This window comes from Rhododendron vialii, chromosome 11a (assembly GCF_030253575.1).
Source record: "Rhododendron vialii isolate Sample 1 chromosome 11a, ASM3025357v1".
Taxonomy (NCBI): Eukaryota; Viridiplantae; Streptophyta; class Magnoliopsida; order Ericales; family Ericaceae; genus Rhododendron; species Rhododendron vialii.
Window position 1 is genome coordinate 4712017 of NC_080567.1, and position 22959 is coordinate 4734975.

Genomic DNA, 22959 nt, shown 5'->3' on the forward strand with positions numbered 1-22959 from the left:
GTGCCGTTGCATGACATGCCTAGTCCATCATCATTTTTGGCTGTGAACGAGCTGAATGATAATAACGTCAACAACGGTGTTTCTTGTACTGATCCTTTCTTACATCCCCCCGCTGTGAAAAGGCCGGCAGGGCGACCGAAAAAGAGAAGGATTGAGTCACAAACACAAGAAAAGGGCACAGTTTTTTGCAGCCGATGTCGCGAACCAGGGCACAACCGTAGCACATGCCAATCCGCAATACCGGGATGATAGGTACACTCACACAAATGTCAAACTCTTTTTCCTTATCCTTACTAACTACTCTTACTTTGTTTCATTGGATATTATACCAACTTTGCAATACCCGGATGATAGGTACACTCTCACAAAGTGTTATCTCTGTCTATGAAACATACACCTTTACTCTTATTGACAAGAAATCCATAAACGTTGAAAACGTTATGGACATTTGTTGGTCGCCTACTATTCCCAATCTTGCTCTCTTTGTTCCTCAACTTGGCGGAGGAAACCAACCTGCAAGGGTGAGTCGAGCTGTTCCATTTACATATTCCCTTCTTATTTTATTTCTTTCTTTGAAAAGTGGAAGTTTATTAACTTGGCATGCTTTTCTCAGGTGAGTCTCATGAAAATCCCTACCAAAGAGGAGTTGAGGCAGAAGAATCTTTTCAGTGTTAGTGATTGCAAAATGTATTGGCAAAGCAGTGGAGAGTACCTTGCTGTGAAGGTTTACCGGTATACAAAAACTAAGAAGAGCACATACACTGCCGTTGAGCTTTTCCGCATCAATGAACGAGACATACCCATTGAGGTTTTCGAGCTAGAGAACAAAAATGACAAGATTATTGCATTTGCTTGGGAACCGAAGGGCCACAGAGTCGCTGTCATTCACGCCGACAGCCCTAAGCCTGACATTAGTTTCTATTCCATGCGTAGCACTCATAAATCTGGCCGGGTTTCAAAGCTGACTACTCTGAAGGGAAAGCAGGCTAATGCTCTGTATTGGTCGCCAGCTGGATGTTTCATCTTACTTGCAGGGTTGAAGGGCTTCAATGGACATTTGGAGTTCTACAATGTCGATGAGCTTGAAACCATGGCAACACCTGAGCATGTCATGGCAATGGATATTGAATGGGATCCAATTGTAAGGTAATTTGTAGGAAGAATTTGGTTAGAATTATGTTCGAACTAGTGGAAGAACGGATGGTACTCGTACTAACTAGTCACAATCCACCATTTTCTCTTAAACTTGCCCACACTTGTGTTTCTCCCCTTGTATACTGGCCTGCATAATGTATTTCGAGTTTTCTATTTCTAACTCTTGTTTTTATGCTTGTATGGCTTTTCAATAAAATCTGCATCAGTGGCTTACTGATGAGAAGGCTAGAGAGCAGTTTGTTATTCATTATGGTTCAGACACTGAAGTTTTGTGGAATGATGCAAGACACTTGAAGCCTGATCCTGTCTACAAATGCCAACTGAGTTGCTATAATCACTTAGTTTTGTCTTCTTATCTATACTTGTGAGAAATTTTTTGTGACTTACGGCAGCCATGAACCAAGCAATCCTCCTGATACTCGTGTAAGATTTTTTTATCCTCCACTACTATTCTTTTTTTAATTTTTACAAAGAATTGTTTTCGTGAGGCACCCCTAATCTGAGTTCATATTCTAGAGGGTGGTTATAAATATCTTCGATGTGAGAATTGGAAATGTTATGAGAGATTTCAAGGGAAGTGCAGATGAGTTTGCAGTTGGAGGTGCAGTAAGCGGCATTTCCTGGTCGATTTTCAGGTGCATTCCAAATTTCATTGATTTGTATGGATGCTTTGTGGCTATTGTTATTCATACTTGTCTCATGTATGAGTATCACTGTCATTTGCAGATGGGGTGGCAGAAAAGAGGATAAGTATTTTGCCCGAATTGGTAAAAGTGTTATCTCTGTATATGCAACAGACACCTTTACTCTTATTGACAAGAAATCCATAAAGGTTGAAAACGTTATGGACATTAGTTGGTCGCCTACTGTTCCAATTCTTGCATTCTTTGTTCCTAAACTTGGAGGAGGAAACCAACTTGCAAGGGTGAGTCGAGCTGTTTCATTTCCATATTCCTTTCTTCTTGTTTTTTTCTTTCTTTGAATACTGGAAGTTTATTAACTTGGCATGGTTTTCTTAGGTGAGTGTCCTTCAAATCCCTGGCAAAGAGGAGTTGAGGAAGAAGAATCTTTTCAGTGTTAGTCATTGCAAAATGTATTGGCAAAGCAGTGGAGAGTACCTTGCTGTGAAGGTTGACCGGTATACAACAACTAAGAAGAGCACATACACTGGCTTTGAGCTTTTCCGCATCAAGGAACAGGACATACCCATTGAGGTTTTGGAGCTAGAGCAAAAAAAATGACAAGATTATTGCATTTGCTTGGGAACCAAAGGTCCACAGATTCGCTGTCATTCACGGTGACAGCCGTAAGCCTGACATTAGTTTCTACTCCATGCGTAGCACTCATAATTCTGGCCAGGTTTCAAAGCTGACTCCTCTTAGTGGAAAGGAGGCTAATGGTCTATACTGGCCACCAGCTGGACGTTTCATCTTACTTTCAGTGTTGAAGGACTTCAATGGACAGTTAGAGTTCTACAATGTTGATGACCTTGAAACCATGACAACACCTGAGCATTTCATGGCAACGGATATGGAATGGGATCAAACTGAAAGGTAATTTCTAGGAACAATTTGGTTACGATTGTGTTGGAGGTGATGAAAGTCAATTGGCAAGTTCGGGCTTGGTAAAAAACTTGCCTATGAATTGAAGTGAAAAGAAGCGCAAAGAATCCTTGCTTTATTTTTTGACGCACATGTGGAGATAGAATATTTGTTTTATTTCTAAAATAAATTCATCTAATTGTCTTTTTTAAGGTCATCTCCTTGTGATTTCAGGTATGTTGCAACTTCAGTTGCTTCGGTTCACGAGATGGAAAATGGTTTCAACATCCGGTCTTTTAATGGAAAGCTTCTATATCGCATACTAAAGGATCACTTCTTTCAAGTAAGATTTCAAGCTTTTGGGGGGAAAAAAAAGTGATCTGCTTGTGCAACGTTTATCCTTTGGGGTTGTAGATAGAGTAATTAGTAATACATGACTGCCTTCGATTTCCCTAGGATATTGCTTTACCATATTTACTGATATGGCTTTGCAAGCTGATTTGATAGGTTTTATCATGCAGCCAACCCCAATGTTTGTGCTGGCTTTGGTTGAATTACTTTCTTCTCACATTGATCAGTAGCGAAAGAAACATTCTATCATGTCATGGTTTCATTTAATTGTTGCATGTGCTGCTGCTTGTAATGACATATTAATTGTGAAAATCAATTGGTCCTGGATGTCTTCATGACCCTGTAGATTTACCTTAGGTAAAAATGGATCTCATTATATAATGGACGAAAACAAAACAATCACTGACGTGGTTACGTCATCAGTTTGGTATTTTTGAAAATTGGGGAACATGGATTTTGGCTGGAGGTCATGGGGGAGACAGTTTGTGCATACAGTTTTCTTCTCTTAGCAAGGACAATGGGAATTTGAATCCTCATGCTTTAGGAAATGGAGAAAGAAATGGTGTGGACACCATTGAATAGGTAAGTCAATTGGTTCATTTGTTTGAGAGATTTTAGATGTCAAGTTCACTTTTCATTTTTCGTAGTTTGCTTTGGTTTCTTTTATCATTGGACTAGCAAAACACTCTTCTATCTCCTCTTTTTCTCCATATCTACTTCTTCTCCTAATCTTTTACGGACACCACCATACCTACACTGCCCAAACTGCAACATTGACTGTTGAGTTCGTTTTATAGATTTTCGGATTTGGAATTAATTGGGTGTATGGAAAATTTACTTTTGTGTTGTATTGTTTCTGTCTTGCCTCTGCGTTTGTTTGCGAAATTCGCATGATTTTCTCTTTTTCATGTCCATCATTATATTTTTTTTTCCCGGTCAAACGGAAATTCATGTTCATCATTATATGCACGTTAGATGTCTGATATAATATCCTCATGTATGATTTTCGCTTCGTGCTTTGTATTTCTATTCCAACATACTGGTATGAAGGGTAATCAATTGAAAACCCCCATCACTATTTGATCTATTGGACCCGATTTCATGTTTATTCACTATAAATTAACACGTTTTTCAACATTAGAAATGGAATTCAGTTATAGGTTGCAAAATATGTTACAAGCAACTCTTTTTTTCATCTATTCCTTCCTCCATCTTTCCTTCGCACACACATGGTGAAGAAATTGTATTTATTACATGAAACGAGACTTTACGAGGATTACAAGAGACTTTATTTCTCTCTGCATATCAATATCATTGCAGTTCCTGTGGCGTCCAAGGCCACCATCCTTCTTGACCCCAGAGAAGGAGGAGGAGATTGCCAAGAACTTGAAGAACCACAGCAACAAGTATGAAGCGGAGGACGTGTCGCTGCTGTTGAGCAAGCAGGACCGTGAGAAGTGGAAGATGTTGAAGGAAGAATGGGAGAGATGGGTTTTGGAGTGGAAGCGATTACACGAAGAAGAGAAATCAGATAGGCAGTGGCTTAGGGATGGAGAAGCCCGTGACGAAGAAATGAGGCAAAGGAAGTCGAGGTTGAAGAGTTTCTTGATGTGTCGGAGGAGGTTCTATTCGACTTTGGGCAGGAGTGAGCTGATAGATGATACACTCCCTAACATAGTTTGCAGAGCAACACTCTCCGGCTTACACTTTCTTTTAAACCATGAAATTGTGTTTTGAGGAATTTTGTTCATTCACCGAGATCATAAATATGTGGTGTTTGTTATCTGGTGTGTTGAAAGCATTATACTGGAGCAACTTTTTCAGTTTCTGGATCCTGGATTGTTGGATACATATGTTGCCCTGTCTATGAAAATATGTAACACCATATACACGACAAGCAGACCAGTGAATTGTCATTTCAGCTTCTTGTTTTCTTTCTTACCCGTGACACTTGCTCTGTCAGTGTACATATGTGGTAAATTGTTTGGAAATTAAATTGCCTCTTCTGGAAAATATGTTGCCTTCTGTATGAATTTCAGGTGAAGTTGTTTATATGTGGCTATCTACATTATTATATTGACTTGTCATCACAATCCCCAGATTCTTCATGAAGGCAGCTCATGTTCGCCTTTCCACCTATCCTGCAAAGTCTGCTGTATGAGGTGGTGGGTTTTTGGAGCCGATTACGCTGCCGGCGGTTGAAGGAAAAGATGGCGAAGTTGGCACGGAGTTCATTTCTAGACCCAGATTTCTCCTTCGATTTTTTCCAAACGTGCAGTGTTCTTCATAATAGTTTTTTCTTTAGGTTTTGTTAGTTGGAGTTTCATGTTGGTATTCCTGTGATGAAGGATTTAAATTAGCATAAAAAGTTTAAATTACAATATACAAGCATGACTATATCTATATTCCTTACAGCATGTGCTCCACTGCAAAGCCATGAGTGTTTCTGCCGCAATTGTTGGTCTGGTAGTAACACCTATAATAGTTATATAGAAGGCTTCTGCAACTACCAAAAAAGGACGTAATGCCATTAAAAAAAAAAAGTAAAGACATTCCTTCAATCGAAGCTGGAACTCTTCGCCGAAGGCCTTCAATCTTCATATGAACACAAATTTAAAGTCTAAACATTTGAAAAGGAGAACTGGGTTTTCTACTGCGTTGTCACTTTGAACCAGACATTTAATTGAACTTTCAATTTAAGACAACAACTATTATATTGAGAACCACGATGGTTAAAACAACAAGGTACAACAACTTAACATAACCTACAATCATAACTAGACATGACTCTTTCAATTTTCAACCTAAGATAGCACTTGGGTGATGAACAAGTCGTACCGCTTGTGACTAACAACAACATCGAACCCATTGCCATCATGCCAATTAGGCTCCACTTCAAACTTGTAGCTCTTATAGGGGATCAAAACATCTCCATGGAATTCGCCGCGCATGGAGTGAACGTTGGTAAATAGCGTCTCACTTGAAGGACCAAATTTCCTGTGGCAGTTTTCAATGTGAGGTGCCCCTACAAGCACAACAATGTCTGGGTCGTGAACAATTACAAATGCACGAACCGTGCGAATGATTTCCTCTTCTGTACTCCCACAACATTCCCATACCATTATTTGCATACTTGGATCGTTTGGAATGTCAGGCAAGTTGTGATGTTGTCCCCACTGCACCATCGAGCGGACATCAGCATCGGCTTGCTCCTTTGATTTTCGAGTCTCCATTTTCATTGTATGCCACCTGGCTCCGTTCCATTCCGGGGAAATTTGTAGAACCATGTAAAGCTCGTTGAAAGTGTAATTCAAGGTAATAAGGTGGGCATGATTGCACCCTGGAAATACCTCAAACTCTAACGGCGCACTTGTAGCAATATCGTGTTGGAGGATTCGAGGATTTCCTTGTCTAGGCATTGCTTTGTTTGATGAGTTATGAGAAGGTGTGATGAATTTATAGGTGAAGAAAATTGTCTGCTTGCTTTTAAGAAATTAAGTTGCCCCGTTTATGCAAATACATGCCCCTTTTATGAAATAAAGCTGCCCCATCTGTCAAATAAAGTTGCCCCAACTGGAAAATATTTGGGCCACGTGTACGAAATTAACTTAACACAATATACACCACAAGGGGGGCCAGTGAATAATGTGGGTAAAGAAAAGGGCTATGGACTTCTCAACCAGGTGGTATTGTCATTTATAGAAGACATACGGCAACATAATTAATTTGTATTTTGTAATAATTCAAACGTTCCTTTTCACAACAAGGGGGGCCCGTCAAAGTTGCTATGTCAATTCACTTAAGTGGCTCTGTCTTTTCAATAACGTTGCCCATACAGGGCAAGAACTTGCCCTGTATATGACCATGAGTTACAGCATAATCATGACAAGGGGGGCAGTCAAAGGTCCTTTCCTTTTCCCTTTTCTGAATTAGGGCCATGACAATTGCTCTGCAATTTGGTGTGTTCAAGGTCTGCAATTTATGAGAAATAAGGTCGCTGGCAGCTATTCAATAGGTCTCAGAGAATCTGACTACAACTCTCTTATCGGGCCCAGTGAATGGTCATTTCAGCTTATTGCTTTCTCACCCGTGACCCTTGCTCTGTCTGTCCACATATGTGGCTCCTCTTATGAGATTAAGTGGCCCTGTCAGGAAATTATGTTGCCCTGTACATGAAAATTAGTTACACCATATAGACGACAAGGATGGGCCAGTGAATGGTCATGTCATCTTATTGCTTTCTTTCTCACCCGTGACCCTTGCTCTGTCACTCGGCATATGTGACTCCTCTTATGAGATTACGTGGCCCTGTCAGGAAATTATGTTGCCCTGTGCATGAAAATTAGTTACACCATATAGACGACAAGGGTGGGCCAGTGAATGGCCATGTCAACTTATTGCTTTCTCACCCGTGACCCTTGCTCTGTCACTCCGCATATGTGGCTCCTTTTATGAGATTAAGGTCGGTGGCAGCTATTCAATAGGTCTCAGAGAATCTTACTACAAGTCTCTTATTGGGACCAGTGAATGGTCAAATCACCATTATGTTTTCTTACCCGTGACACTTGCTCTGTCACTCCACATATAAGGCTCCTTTTATGAAATAAAGTTTCCCTGTGAGGAAAATATATTGCCTTTTGTATGAAAAAAAGTTACACCACATACACGACAAGGGGGCCCATTGAATGGTCATATCCCCTTTCTATTTTCTTACCCGTGTCCCTCGCCCTGTCCATCCACATATGTGGCTTTTTTATGAGATTAAGTTCCCCCTTTTCTGATATGAAGATGCCCCTTTTATGAAATTTTTTTGCCCTATTTGTGAAATTAAGTTTCCCTGTCAGATAAATATGTTGCCTCTTGTTAGGGAAAAAAGTTACACCATATACACGACAGTTATCAGGCCCATTGAATGGTCATATCCCCTTTCTGATTTCTTAACCGTGTCCCTCGCTCTGTCGATCCACATATGTGGCTTTTTTATGAGATTAAGTTCCCCCTTTTATGATATGAAGATGCCCCTTTTATGAAATTATGAAGCTCCTTTTATGAAATTACATTGCCCTGTCAGGTAAATATGTTGCCTCTTGTCAGCAAAAAAAGTTAGGGAACCGGATGTTTGGATGGTGGTTGAAAGGTGTGCTTAAATGTTGTAAGGTGATTTGGGAGTGTTGTGAATGTGCTACAAGTGGTTCGAAGTGGATCCGGTATATGAAGGAACAAAGCCAGAATCGGCCCAGTCACTACCCGTAGCCCAAAAACGTGCTACCTGTAGATGAGGATCAGAACCTATGCATTTTGGAAAATTTGGTACTACTACCCGTAGCCGAAAAACGTGCTACCTGTAGCCGAGGATTAGAACCTATGCATTTTGGAAATTTTGGTACTACTACCCGTAGCCCAAAAATGTGCTACCCGTAGCCGCTGGAAAAGTTTTAAAAAAAAAAAAAACACCCACGATCCAGCCCCACTATTAACACAAACCCTTATTTCTTTTTTTTTCCTGTTTCACCCGATGGAACCCCAAATGATCTCTCTGCTCTCTCTGCTCTCTCTCATCTAAAAATCCTCCAAATCTCACCCCAAACCCCATCAATCTGGAAGCCCTACTCTAAATCAGCAAGTTCCAAACATTAATTGCAAGGATTCGAGTTGGGCTTTCTCAAATCAGTCCGAAATTCTCTCTCTCTCTCTCTCTCCCAACAAGGTAAACTAGAACCTCTCTCCATAAATTTCGAAACCCAAACCCCCAGTGTTGGAATTTCGTGGTTTTGGGTTGTGTTTCATTTTGTGTGATTTCTATAGTTAAGGCAATCATGGGCAAGAAACGTGGGTATCACAAGAGTTATCGAGGGGATGGCAGCCGGCCAACGATTCTCAAACCAGCAACGGGTGAGGTTGAGGAACGGGAGGAACGGGTAGCGGAGGGAAAGAAGAAACAGAAATTAGATGAGGCCGAGAGTGCTAAGCGCGACTGGGTGAAATTAGTGAAGAAGAAGGGGGTAACTTGTGAGCGATGGGTTCGTAAAGCCGATTTGACTGGCGACCCATTCATTGAGGTAATTAAAGCTCAAGGCCTTCACTTTTTCTTTAAACCTATTGCTGGCTTTCGTGATGGTGTCGTTCGAAATTTTTACGCAAATATGGTGGTCAATAGGGAATCAAAGCACATTACCTCTACTATTGGTTCAAAAACAATAGTCGTGAACCCTGTTGCAATAGCCACTTATATGGGCAGCGAGTACCAACGCCCACCCTCCGAAGATGTCACATACCCAAGTCAGGCATGGTTTCACCCTCTTGAGGAAATTAGGGATGCACTCACTGATAAACCTAACTCCTATAAAAATGATAAGTTTGTTTCCGGTAAATTGAGACCTGCATTTCGCTTAATTAACAAGCTTGTGCACTTCAACCTCAACCCTCACGGCTCGGAACCAACTCCCTCGCTTAATGATGGAACTCTGTTGTTTGTGTTTAGCCGGTCAGAGGAGAAAGTAGATTGGGCAGCTCAGATTTGGGACGTCATGGCCGATTTTAAGGACAAGGGACCGTCAAATGCCAATATTCCGTTTCCGGCCATGATAACTAAGATGTGTGAGAAAGCTGGAGTGAAAGAAGAGAAGGGGGATAATCTGGGTCATCACGGATGCTTTAAAGCCATTTCCAAGGTCACGGAGAGAAAAAGTTCCAAAATGTCCCGTCCTTCTTTGAAAGCTGGACCATCTCGACCCAAGGCAAAGGAGGGCGCTGAGCGAAAAGAGCAATGGAATGAAATAATAGTGAGCAACTGTGAGGCTATTCGGGCAGCTCAAGTTCGGATTAAGGCAGACCTTCGGCGGAGAAAGAGGAAAGAGGGGAAATTCATGAGGTATCTCAAGTACTGTGCTGCAAAGCTTGGGGTGTTCACCAATGAGCCATATGTCCCAACTGCGGAGGATGAGCAGCCAACCACTTCGGAGGAAGATGAGGAGGCCGCTGGGTCGACTGAGCCTCTAAGAGATGATAGAAGGAAAGAGAAATGGGTTCGAGTGGCCTCGGAAGAGGAGGATGATGAGGAGAGTGAGAGTGAGTAGATGAGAGGGAGGTGGTAGTCGTAGTAATATATTAGGACTTAACTTAGTAGTTTATTTTATTTCTTTCTTTGTAGCTTTGCTGTTAATGTTTGGTTCAGCTAGCGTGCGGCAATTTGACTCTGGTATTTTGCTCGGGATGGTGTTGGCCAAGGGTAGTTAAACCAAGCTTTATTATGGCAACCACCCTCACTCTATCGATCCACATATGTGGCTTTGTTATGAGATTAAGTTCCCCCTTTTATGATATGAAGATGCCCCTTTTATGAAATTATAAAGCTCCTTTTATGAAATAAAGTTGCCCTGTCAGGTAAATATGTTGCCTCTTGTCAGGAAAAAATGTTACACCATATACACGACAAGGGGGCCCATTGAATGGTCATATCCCCTTTATGTTTTCTTAACAGTGTCCCTCGCTCTATCGATCCACATATGTGGCTTGGTTATGAGATTAAGATACCCCTTTTATGATATGGAGATGCGCCTTTTATGAAATTAAAAAGCTCCTTTTATGAAATAAAGTTGCCCTGTCAGGTAAATATGTTGCCTCTTGTTAGGAAAAAAGTTACACCATACACACGACAAGGGGGCCCATTGAATGGTCATATCCCCTTTATGTTTTCTTAACCGTGTCCCTCGCTCTATCGATCCACATATGTGTCTTTGTTATGAGATTAAGTTCCCCCTTTTATGATATGGAGATGCCCCTTTTATGAAATTAAAAAGCTCCTTTTAAGAAATAAAGTTGCCCTGTCAGGTAAATATGTTGCCTCTTGTCAGGAAAAAAGTTACACCATACACACGACAAGGGGGCCCATTGAATGGTCATATCCCCTTTATGTTTTCTTAACCGTGTCCCTCGCTCTATCGATCCACATATGTGTCTTTGTTATGAGATTAAGTTCCCCCTTTTATGATATGGAGATGCCCCTTTTATGAAATTATAAAGCTCCTTTTATGAAATAAAGTTGCCCTGTCAGGTCAATATGTTGCCTCTTGTCAGGAAAAAAGTTACACCATACACACGACAAGGGGGCCCATTGAATGGTCATATCCCCTTTATGTTTTCTTAACCGTGTCCCTCACTCTATCGATCCACATATGTGTCTTTGTTATGAGATTAAGTTCCCCCTTTTATGATATGGAGATGCCCCTTTTATGAAATTAAAAAGCTCCTTTTATGAAATAAAGTTGCCCTGTCAGGTAAATATGTTGCCTCTTGTCAGGAAAAAATGTTACACCATATACACGACAAGGGGGCCCATTGAATGGTCATATCCCCTTTATGCTTTCTTAACCGTGTCCCTCGCTCTATCGATCCACATATGTGTCTTGGTTATGAGATTAAGTTCCCCCTTTTATGATATGGAGATGCCCCTTTTATGAAATTAAAAAGCTCCTTTTATGAAATTAAAAAGCTCCTTTTATGAAATAAAGTTGCCCTGTCAGGTAAATATGTTGCCTCTTGTCAGGAAAAAAGTTACACCATACACACGACAAGGGGGCCCATTGAATGGTCATATCCCCTTTATGTTTTCTTAACCGTGTCCCTCGCTCTATCGATCCACATATGTGTCTTTGTTATGAGATTAAGTTCCCCCTTTTATGATATGGAGATGCCCCTTTTATGAAATTAAAAAGCTCCTTTTATGAAATAAAGTTGCCCTGTCAGGTAAATATGTTGCCTCTTGTCAGGAAAAAAGTTACACCATACACACGACAAGGGGGCCCATTGAATGGTCATATCCCCTTTATGTTTTCTTAACCGTGTCCCTCGCTCTATCGATCCACATATGTGTCTTTGTTATGAGATTAAGTTCCCCCTTTTATGATATGGAGATGCCCCTTTTATGAAATTATAAAGCTTCTTTTATGAAATAAAGTTGCCCTGTCAGGTAAATATGTTGCCTCTTGTCAGGAAAAAATGTTACACCATATACACGACAAGGGGGCCCATTGAATTGTCATATCCCCTCTCTGATTTCTTAACCGTGTCCCTCGCTCTATCGATCCACATATGTGTCTTTGTTATGAGATTAAGTTCCCCCTTTTATGATATGGAGTTGCCCCTTTTATGAAATTATAAAGCTCCTTTTGTGAAATAAAGTTGCCCTGTCAGGTAAATATGTTGCCTCTTGTCCGGAAAAAATGTTACACCATATACACGACAAGGGGGCCCATTGAATGGTCATATCCCCTTTATGTTTTCTTAACCGTGTCCCTCGCTCTATCGATCCACATATGTGTCTTGGTTATGAGATTAAGATACCCCTTTTATGATATGGAGATGCCCCTTTTATGAAATAAAAAAGCTCCTTTTATGAAATAAAGTTGCCCTGTCAGGTAAATATGTTGCCTCTTGTCAGGAAAAAATGTACACCATACACACGACAAGGGGGCCCATTGAATGGTCATATCCCCTTTATGTTTTCTTAACCGTGTCCCTCGCTCTATCGATCCACATATGTGTCTTTGTTATGAGATTAAGTTCCCCCTTTTATGATATGGAGATGCCCCTTTTATGAAATTATAAAGCTCCTTTTATGAAATAAAGTTGCCCTGTCAGGTAAATATGTTGCCTCTTGTCAGGGAAAAATTTACACCATATACACGACAATGGGGCCCATTGAATGGTCATATCCCCTTTATGTTTTCTTAACCGTGTCCCTCACTCTATCGATCCACATATGTGTCTTTGTTATGAGATTAAGTTCCCCCTTTTATGATATGGAGATGCCCCTTTTATGAAATTATAAAGCTCCTTTTATGAAATAAAGTTGCCCTGTCAGGTAAATATGTTGCCTCTTGTCAGGAAAAAATGTTACACCATATACACGACAAGGTGGCCCATTGAATTGTCATATCCCCTCTCTGATTTCTTAACCGTGTCCCTCGCTCTATCGATCCACATATGTGTCTTTGTTATGAGATTAAGTTCCCCCTTTTATGATATGGAGATGCCCCTTTTATTAGATTAAGTTCCCACTGTCTCCGCATTCCATCCTTGAACCCTGAACCACCCATAGCCCTTTCCACCAACGCCATAGTTCGATACACCTCTCCCAAACTGTGCTGCAATGAATCTTGATTGCGTCCAAAAACCACATTATTTCGATTGCACCAAATAAACCACATAATAGTAATGGACTCAATAATAACATATTTATGAGGTGCACTCTTCCACCATTGGTCAAACCAAACATGAAAAGGTAGAGGGTTTCCAATAGAAAAATCTAGCCCCAAATTAGATGCCCTCCAAAACCTCTTGGATGTCTCACAAATAAAAAACAAGTGTTCAATGGATTGCTCCCCCAAACCACAAACCGGACACATTGCATTCATGCCTATACCCCTATGAACAAGTATTTGCCTGACTGGGAAAATTTTATGCAATACCTTCCAAATAAAAAGTGCAAACTTGGGAGGCAAATTAAGACCCCAAATACTCTTCCAATTCACAACCCCTCCCGCCCTTTCTAGGTTTCCCCATTTAAGGTTAACAGCCATGAAGTAAGCTGATTTAACACTAAAACTCCCCTCTTTGGAACCCGTCCAATACATTTCGTCCAACTCTTTAACTTTAGGAATATGTAAGGATAAAATCTTAGGAACCAGTTCCTTCGGAAACAACACCTCGAACAAAGGCTTTCTCCACTCTAAGCAGTCCCAAATAATTAGCTCCCGAACTTTGAAATTATTAAGGCCCAAATGCCTTCTTTCCATAAAAGGTTTATGACTCCCCAGAATCCATTGGTGATCGAAAACCGTTATATTTTCCCCGTCCCCAATTCGCCAAGCAATATTATCTCTAATAAGCTCAAGCCCCCACATAATACTTCTCCACCCCCAAGAGCAGCCCGGCCTAGCTTTACACTCCAAAAACTCCTTCCCCTTACCGTACTTACCCATCAATACCTTAGCAACAAGAGACAATGGGACAATAGCTATATAAGATGTCGCAATTCATAACAAAAGAATATATGAAACTGTAGTATTTGTCCCCATCCACATCCACATGTATTGCCACCTTACAACTCAAAAAATTGTTGCATTTGCTTGGGGGGTTTGTATTTGTGCATTAACCTAACTGACAAAGGAGAAGTACCGAGTCTCCGTTTGGGTAGCAAATCAGTTACACCATATAGACAATAAGGAACCCACGAACCCATAAAATCACTTCAACGTATCCTGCACACAATCCACATGAGTATCAACTACATGAATTTGACCACCAATACCCCATAATCTCCAACAATGACATATTGGCAAGGCTAAATGATACATCTTTGAGAGTCCATGTAGCTAGGGAAACAAAGAAAAAACATAAACGAAAATTGTCGAATAACATATCACAAAACGAAAACCATAAAAAGTGTGACAAATTAGAAACCCGTGAAAAGTGATGGACACAAACGAATAGTGCCATTATTGTTTCATGCAATAGGAATATGAAAATTGAACTCAACCTTCACTTAACTAATGGTATAGCATAGGATCTGCATAGACATTCGCTGAACTCAAATTGGCTGTACAAAGCAACTACTATCATTCACAAGTAAACCTAATTAAGGGATTCATGTAAGTTCCGAACATAGGTCCTAGCTCGGTCCATAAATATTGCCAACCTTTGGTTCAATGGAACTAAGCAAGAATGGAATGCTCATTCTCCCGAAACAAATCTTCATTAAGACATTGGGGGTTTGGTAAAAGGGCGACGTAACATGGATATCCCATCTAGATTCATCATTTTATAAAAGGTAAATGGCCATTCGACCGTAAAGCTAAGGAAGGGACACCCAGAGTGCTACTGCAAAGGGATACGGTTGTCTACGAGGAATAGTAGACAATCTACGTACCCTCCAAGTTTATTTCTAATTTTCACACACGTTAAGAAAGCAACTTTGATGGAGCGTGTCATATATAAAACCCAACCCTATATGCTGTTTAAAACAACATAGAAATCTGCTACCTCAAAGGTTTCAAAACCTATGTACTTCCTAGCTAAAAATCCTATCCGCACATATATTCCAACCTTTCAAACATGCAAAATGCATTCAGAAAAAGGGCAGAAATAAGATGTCCATGCAGAGGTTCTTGAACACAATGTGAACATCTTCAAAACAAATACGGTAATAACATATTTACTTCAGGATCCCTTTTTGTTTGAATTACCCTTTTTTCATATTCTTCGAACCAGTAAGGACTTCCAACTTTCTTAATCCAGTCGAGATCGAGACCTCAGAAATGGAAATAAAATAGCATCCCAATATACTCACAGTTACAAACAATTATATCATTAACTATAAAAACACAAGTAAGAGTAATATGCTTACGTTTATCGCCTTGGGATGAGTTTTAATATGGAGTCTCTTTCCTTATTTGCTTCATCCATGAAAAGATGAAGCAAAAGCCTTTTACGAATGGTTGGAATTTGACCTCCATGAAGTTCAGTCGAAGGATAAGTTCGACCATCCCAACGGTCCACATACTTCATGACATAAATTCCACAATCATGGCTACAAAAACAAAATTGAAAGACATGACTACAATGCCCAAAAGAATGACAAAATAAGTTGCACAAGTCAAGGAAGTTATGACTAACAAGTTTGTCTGTTGTGCCACATCCGCATATTGAACTTCAAATATGCGGGAATCATTTCTTGAACTTCGCGTACATCTCTTCTTCAGGAGTGCAAAAAGATTCTTTTGCTATAATCGAAATTGAAAACAAGTTTGTAAGTATAATATAAAATGCGCCAATCAAGATATAAAGCATTAGGTCGAGCGACAACTTACTAAAATTTTAACTTGGTCCAATTGATCCAAGTTTTGTCCCGCGCTTTTCATTGAGTCAAGAATAAAAACGCGTGACTCAACAAGGGATATGCAAACGCAAAACCAATGTTCACTTTCAAGCACAGGCAAGAAAAGCTGTAAAATAATAGGCCACCATTCAGTCAAAATAACATTGGGGCACACATCATAAACAATGGAATACGGTATATATTGGGATTAGTTACGTACCATGTCGCATTTTAACAAGTCATAACCTAGTTTATTAGGGTCGCAATCATCCCGCAATACATTGCTGTACTTGTCACTTTCACTTGCAAGTAGATTGGACTGGGGAAATTTTTTTTGAAATACATCAGAAATAAAGTCAAAAAACAAAAAAATTTAACCATAATAAGAAGGATATGTTACCGCAAAGGCTGGGGAGAAAATGTGTCGTGATGGATGAGCCTTGGTCGCATGGGCTCTTTCCTTCAGCATTCGCCAATCCGTAAAAGTGTACATAACCTACGTGTAGTCCAGCGTATGACAGTTATTCAACGTTATGACACAAATAACACAAATTGAAGTATGGAACATACCATATTAGACACAAGGCCCCTCGGTTTAAACGATTGAGCAACTTCCTTGCGAGTAAGAGGCCACTTTGCCCCTTGAATACGGATCAACACCTCGCTGTTATGCCAAAATATTTTGTTAGTATACCAAAATCGGGAAAGAGATAGCATGGTTTCAGAAATGTAACCGATGGTCTGTCCCTTACAAGTAATATGGTATGTCGCGAAAAAGATAAAGGTACCTTAAATCATTTGTCGGTCCCCTAATAAGATAGTTAATGACTGATTCTTCGTCTTCCTTTAATTTTGTTGTCTTGACGAAGGGTTGTGCAACAAAAGGAGATTTAATAGATGGGCTCGGCTTCACATTTCTTCGACGTTTTCTCTTTGTGGGATCAGTTGAGATCGCCACCGCTTCCTGCTTTCGCTTACAGGACGCCGACCCATCCATGATTTTCGATGTCCCGCCCACCTCCTCTTCCTCCTCAATCTCATCCCCCTTCTCCTGAATATGATCCCCCTGCTCCTGAATATGATCCCCCTTGTCCCCCTTATGAATCTGATCCCCCTGCTCCTCCTCCCACTCCCCCTGGTCCTCATATTCATGTAGTTCAAAATTTGGACTAAATTGTGGCGAATGGCCTTCATCTTCTACAGGTTCTGCCCGTGAACCATCTTGAGGGCTTCGAAGAACAGGGCTTCCAACGACAGGCTCGCCCATAGCAGCATCCATTTCATGCAACCTTTTAAAGTTATTCATAAATTGACGCATGAAATCTTTGTACATATCAATGCATATCTGAAATGGTATAAGATAAACCAAAATATGAGCATATGTGAAAACTAATTGAGGCAATCTATAAGAACCATGAATATATGAAATATTTAAACTAAGCCAATGCCATCACCTGATTTTTCAAATTATGGGGCGGGAACTGAGAAAAAAAATAATCCTCAATTGGCTTGTCCTCCGCCTCTTTGGAAATGCGAATATCGATCAATTCCTTTGTCCATAAGCCAATAGGAGGCTCAGGTTCCTCCCCAATTTCAACATCCAACGGATGTAAGTCAAAATATATGACCTGCAAAACAAATCAGTCATAAATTTTAACTTCCTACATAAACCATAATATTGTTATTGAAAGTGTTAAATAGAATGCTACAAAAGATTAAGTAAACATACCATCAAAAGGAACAGACTACCACCAACTCCTTCCGCCTTCCGTCCACGACCTTTGGTTACCCGAACCTTATAATTTCGAATCTCGTTCACCAACCAATCCAACACAAAGGCCGGCCACTTATACGTCTTTAAGGTTTCAAGGTCGTCGGCAATCACCCCAGGGAACAATCTATTCCCCGCAACTTCCTTTGTGGTGGGGCACAACAAGCATCCTAATGTAAATAGCATGTAAGCCCTATGAAACTTCCCATCAGTAGCGCCTTCCTTAATCACTTTTTCCAATTTCACGATTTCAATCCCCTTAAAACCTCCCTTAAAGTCCTCTTCAATTTTTGTTCTGTGTAATTCAAGGCATTCCGTAGGCACGGGTGTGTCCCCGATTGGCATCCCTAAAACTCTTGCAACATCTTCTTCAGTAATATGAACAATTAGGCCCCTCCTAAATTCGATGCTACAGGTTTCTGGATTGAAACATTGGACCAAATGCATAGCAAAAACTCTATGCATATGGCCACACTTCACATGAAGTAATGAATGGAATGGATTACATGCATTGATTGCATCACGTTGGTCTTGAGTCAATTGATCAATCAAGGAAACAAATTTCCTAGGGGAACACCTTGTCTTTATAATAAGCTGTAAGTATAAACAAACGGAAAATTATATTAGCATGGTAGTAATTTCATTATCACAAAGGTAGCACACATAGCAAGTATTGGGTGGTAATTTTGTTAGTATGAAACATGTACATGTTAAAACAATCAAAAAGCGATTTGTGGTAATGAATTAAGTAGTTGTGTTAAAGTGGGACTCAACTCAAATTGGATAAGACCACAATGAAAAAGGATACATATTGAAAGGCATAACTACCTATATATGGACATAAATGCACATAAAGGTGAAATCCCATGATTAAGCATTTCAACGGATGGAAGCACGGTACAAAGCATCGCTAGTTATTGACATACCGGCACTTTCTTCTTCTTTTTACTCTCCCCTGTACTCTTCTTCTTCTTCTTCTTTGGACGGGGCGGACAATTGTCGCCCTCTTGTTCACTCGATTCCTCATCATTCACATCGACCTCATGATTCTCTTCGTCACTGCTTGATCCAGAATAGGTTTTGTCGTACTTCTTTCGCAAATATCCCTCATGCCACCATTCCGACATGGCTGCCATCACCTACATAGGAAATGAATATCATAGACGAGATTTAAAAATGGTACTGATAAAAAAAATACAATTTATTTCCATCCCTCAATCCTAACCTCTGTTTGTTTTATTATATTGTCTTCTTCAAATATTGCCTTTAGACCTCGAGTAAAATCCTTCCTGCATTTAACCAAGGATTCAGTGGTCAATACGTAAGCGGGATAACAAAAGACATGAAATATCATCTATTAAAACTCACACATAAACAGCGAAACAACTAGGTTTCCGTTGCTTCTGGTGTGAACTACTTCCCTCGTGAACTTTTGCACCCATCTTGACCTGCACTTTCATAGGTGGTACTACTGATTTCCTAGCTTTGGCCTTTGAACGTACCATCATAGAGATAACTGCACATGAAACAAAGAAGTTTACACATAAAACCATAATAAGCAACCTGTGAAGTATAAATCTTGAAAATATGTTTCAGATCATCTTAGTTTCCTAGGGCCAGCCAAAACTATTGCAGACTTAGCCAAATTGCATTGCATTGTTAATGGAAGAAGACAATGCAATGCAATTTCGAACATCGGCATCAACTACTTTCATTTGCAAACATAAGCATCGACTGAGGTAAATGATCAGAAACAGCAGCAGAAAATATGATCGGCGTGATAGCAAAACAGGTTGTAGCAAATAGGAGATTGGAGCTGCCAAAACAGAATATACAGAACAGCAGAACAACAATTTGCAGCTGATTGCACCAGCAGCAGCCGCCATAACAGAGACAGCAGTAGCATCCACACACCAAATAACAGTAACAACTAGGGACACGCCCTCTTTGGTGCTCTCTTTGGGCCAATACTTATGATGGTAAAAGTTGTTATATGGACAACTGGATATATACATTACTCAAAATCTAGGAGAAAAATCAGCATTCATAGGTTAGAAACAAATTTCCTTCGCAATTCAAAATCTTGAAATAAATCCTGAATGTTCATCTGTGAGTCTATTGCATCGTGCTAAATTTTCAAAAAATAACTCGAAGTATTTTGGCCTATAAAATTCGTGGACTGAACTGGTGTCTGATTCGCGTCTGTGCAGACAGCACAGACACGTGTTGGAAAAACGGGCATAACTTTTTGCTCGGGTATCGGTTTTACGCACCGTTTCTTGATTCCGAAATTAGACTCGTATATCTTTCTGAAAATGTATGGATTGTGCCGTGACTCTTTCTAGATTATAGCAGTTTTTTAGTTAAAGTTTAGGTTTTGGGAAGTTCTGGGATTCTGGACAGCTTTTGATTTGTGTTCCTCGTGAAATTCCTTAAGTTTAGGATGCTGGGTGAACATGGGTGAACATGAGTCTTAAACATTGATCAATTGGTGATGTTTTGGTGTTGGAATTATTGGAAAAGATTGAGTATGTGATTTTTAATGAGCATTCGATCGCGGACTGTTCTGTTGGAACTGTGATTTCTGTTTTAGATGTGTAACTTCATTTGAACGTATCTTGGTCATTCGGACTCCAATTAGGGCAAATTTTATATTGAGATTGATGTTCTGAGAGTGTATTTTCTAATGGTTATAGTCTCGAAGTCTAATCCTAAACCAATAGAATGCTATAGTCAGAATTCGATCAATGGTTCTGCTAGAAAGTGTGTGTTTGTGAGATTTTTGGCTTTGAGGTACAAATTGGTGAATTTACTTCTTTGCTTTTGGAATTAAACTTTGATCTCATATGTGCGGAATATTTGTTAGGTTCGGAGACGAGGACGAGTATCGCAGCTCCACGTAGGGAGTGACTGCGTTGGTTTTCTTTTTGTTGGAGACCGAGGTGAGTGTTCGATTCATAGATGTTCTTCAATTGGATTGAATTTGAAATATTGGACTGTGACTTCGTGTCGGTGGGCAACAATGGCCAACGGTCGGACTTTGTGTCGTGCCTTTGACTTTGTGTCGATTCGATGGCTTTATGCCAAAATTATGACTTTGTGTCGAGCTAGTGACTTTGTGTCGATTATTTGCTTAATGCTTAATTAATGATGAACTTGGATTTATTGTCTATATTGAACAACATCCATGTATCATTTACACTCCTGGAACTCGTTTGGGGTTCCAGTTTTGCAGGTATAGGTCGGTGTCCACTACAGGTCAAATTTTGCGTTATTGTGACTCGCTTGAGAAGTGCGTGGTTGAGGCCTGAGAGAGTCTTTGTCTCCCAGCCCATAGATGATATTTGCCTAGTTTAGTTTTTTTTTTATTTGGATAATAGTTGGTTATGTTTATTTCTTGACAGACTTCCGCTGTAGTTTGTAAATGACAATCATTTTTGAGATGTAAATAAAATGTGGCTGTTAAACTTCAATATTTAGTTATTCTTGGAATTGCTAGTAGCTGGTTGTTGTTGGGCTGTTGTCGCGTGTCGTATCGAGATAGGCCGATGAGGTGCTATTCCGGAACGGGGCGTGACAAAAACAACCGTGTCTGGAGATTCAAGCCCAATGACAATGTCAAGGAAGATCGACGAAAAGAGATGGGGGAATTGCTGGTCGTCGATTGGCAAGAGAGAGAGGAGGAGAAAGGAGTAATGAGATGGATAGAGAGGAGCAACGGGATGGGTTACAGATAGCAACAGCGAGAGGGAGGGCGGGGGGGTTTCAGAGCTAGGGTTTGGATGTGATTTGGGGGCGGGAGAGTTGCGTGTTTTGGGAAGGAGGGAGAGGGGTATTTTTGTCCATATGTGTTTTCCAGACCATGTATTGGGAAATAATTTTCTCCTTTCCATGACTTTGCAATTCCTAAAAACTAGTCCATGATTTGGGCAATATTTACCCCTCTTTCCACTGTTCTGCAATTTCCCCTTCATTATACTGGCCATATAGGCAATCGTTCATGCATTTGAGTGTAAACTTCTACCAAAAAGGGCAAGAGGGTGCCAATAGGAAGCTCTAATTCAATGTTTTCATAAAAACTAGTGCTTCCAAACACATTGATCAATTGGTGATGTTTTGGTGTTGGAATTATTGGAAAAGATTGAGTATGTGATTTTTAATGAGCATTCGATCGCGGACTGTTCTGTTGGAACTGTGATTTCTGTTTTAGATGTGTAACTTCATTTGAACGTATCTTGGTCATTCGGACTCCAATTAGGGCAAATTTTATATTGAGATTGATGTTCTGAGAGTGTATTTTCTAATGGTTATAGTCTCGAAGTCTAATCCTAAACCAATAGAATGCTATAGTCAGAATTCGATCAATGGTTCTGCTAGAAAGTGTGTGTTTGTGAGATTTTTGGCTTTGAGGTACAAATTGGTGAATTTACTTCTTTGCTTTTGGAATTAAACTTTGATCTCATATGTGCGGAATATTTGTTAGGTTCGGAGACGAGGACGAGTATCGCAGCTCCACGTAGGGAGTGACTGCGTTGGTTTTCTTTTTGTTGGAGACCGAGGTGAGTGTTCGATTCATAGATGTTCTTCAATTGGATTGAATTTGAAATATTGGACTGTGACTTCGTGTCGGTGGGCAACAATGGCCAACGGTCGGACTTTGTGTCGTGCCTTTGACTTTGTGTCGATTCGATGGCTTTATGCCAAAATTATGACTTTGTGTCGAGCTAGTGACTTTGTGTCGATTATTTGCTTAATGCTTAATTAATGATGAACTTGGATTTATTGTCTATATTGAACAACATCCATGTATCATTTACACTCCTGGAACTCGTTTGGGGTTCCAGTTTTGCAGGTATAGGTCGGTGTCCACTACAGGTCAAATTTTGCGTTATTGTGACTCGCTTGAGAAGTGCGTGGTTGAGGCCTGAGAGAGTCTTTGTCTCCCAGCCCATAGATGATATTTGCCTAGTTTAGTTTTTTTTTTATTTGGATAATAGTTGGTTATGTTTATTTCTTGACAGACTTCCGCTGTAGTTTGTAAATGACAATCATTTTTGAGATGTAAATAAAATGTGGCTGTTAAACTTCAATATTTAGTTATTCTTGGAATTGCTAGTAGCTGGTTGTTGTTGGGCTGTTGTCGCGTGTCGTATCGAGATAGGCCGATGAGGTGCTATTCCGGAACGGGGCGTGACAAAAACAACCGTGTCTGGAGATTCAAGCCCAATGACAATGTCAAGGAAGATCGACGAAGAGAGATGGGG

At 40.2% G+C, this 22959-nt stretch overlaps 1 protein-coding gene, 1 long non-coding RNA gene and 1 pseudogene across 2 annotated transcripts; 2 read left to right on the forward strand and 1 right to left on the reverse strand.

Moving 5' to 3' along the window:
* The first annotated feature begins 440 nt into the window (after positions 1–440).
* Positions 441–4878, forward strand: LOC131306798 (eukaryotic translation initiation factor 3 subunit B-like; annotated as a pseudogene).
* Positions 4879–14298: 9420 nt separating this feature from the next.
* Positions 14299–18142, reverse strand: LOC131306799 (uncharacterized). Its single transcript, XM_058333225.1, has 12 exons — positions 17654–18142; positions 17379–17552; positions 16713–17269; positions 16495–16588; positions 16325–16420; positions 16145–16243; positions 15917–16051; positions 15723–15829; positions 15539–15636; positions 15397–15420; positions 14359–14422; positions 14299–14308 (listed from the first exon to the last, which is right to left on the reverse strand). The coding sequence occupies exons 1-12, from the start codon at positions 18140–18142 to the stop codon at positions 14299–14301; spliced, it is 1947 nt and encodes a 648-aa protein (XP_058189208.1).
* Positions 18143–19778: 1636 nt separating this feature from the next.
* Positions 19779–21165, forward strand: LOC131308175 (uncharacterized). The gene is made up of 2 exons (XR_009194364.1): positions 19779–20637; positions 20923–21165. It is a non-coding gene; the product is annotated as an uncharacterized LOC131308175 (long non-coding RNA).
* Positions 21166–22959: the final 1794 nt, after the last annotated feature.

What these genes read in the sequence shown, in the direction of transcription:
- LOC131306799 (XM_058333225.1), bottom strand. Translation starts at nt 18,142, where the DNA reads ATGCATTTGGTCCAATGTTTCAATCCAGAAACCTGTAGCATCGAATTT. An exon ending in CCCATAATTTGAAAAATCAG is followed by an intron (nt 17,270 to 17,378) that starts GTGATGGCATTG and finishes ATACCATTTCAG; the next exon opens with ATATGCATTGATATGTACAA. An exon ending in GTGGCACAACAGACAAACTT is followed by an intron (nt 15,637 to 15,722) that starts GTTAGTCATAAC and finishes TTGTTTTTGTAG; the next exon opens with CCATGATTGTGGAATTTATG.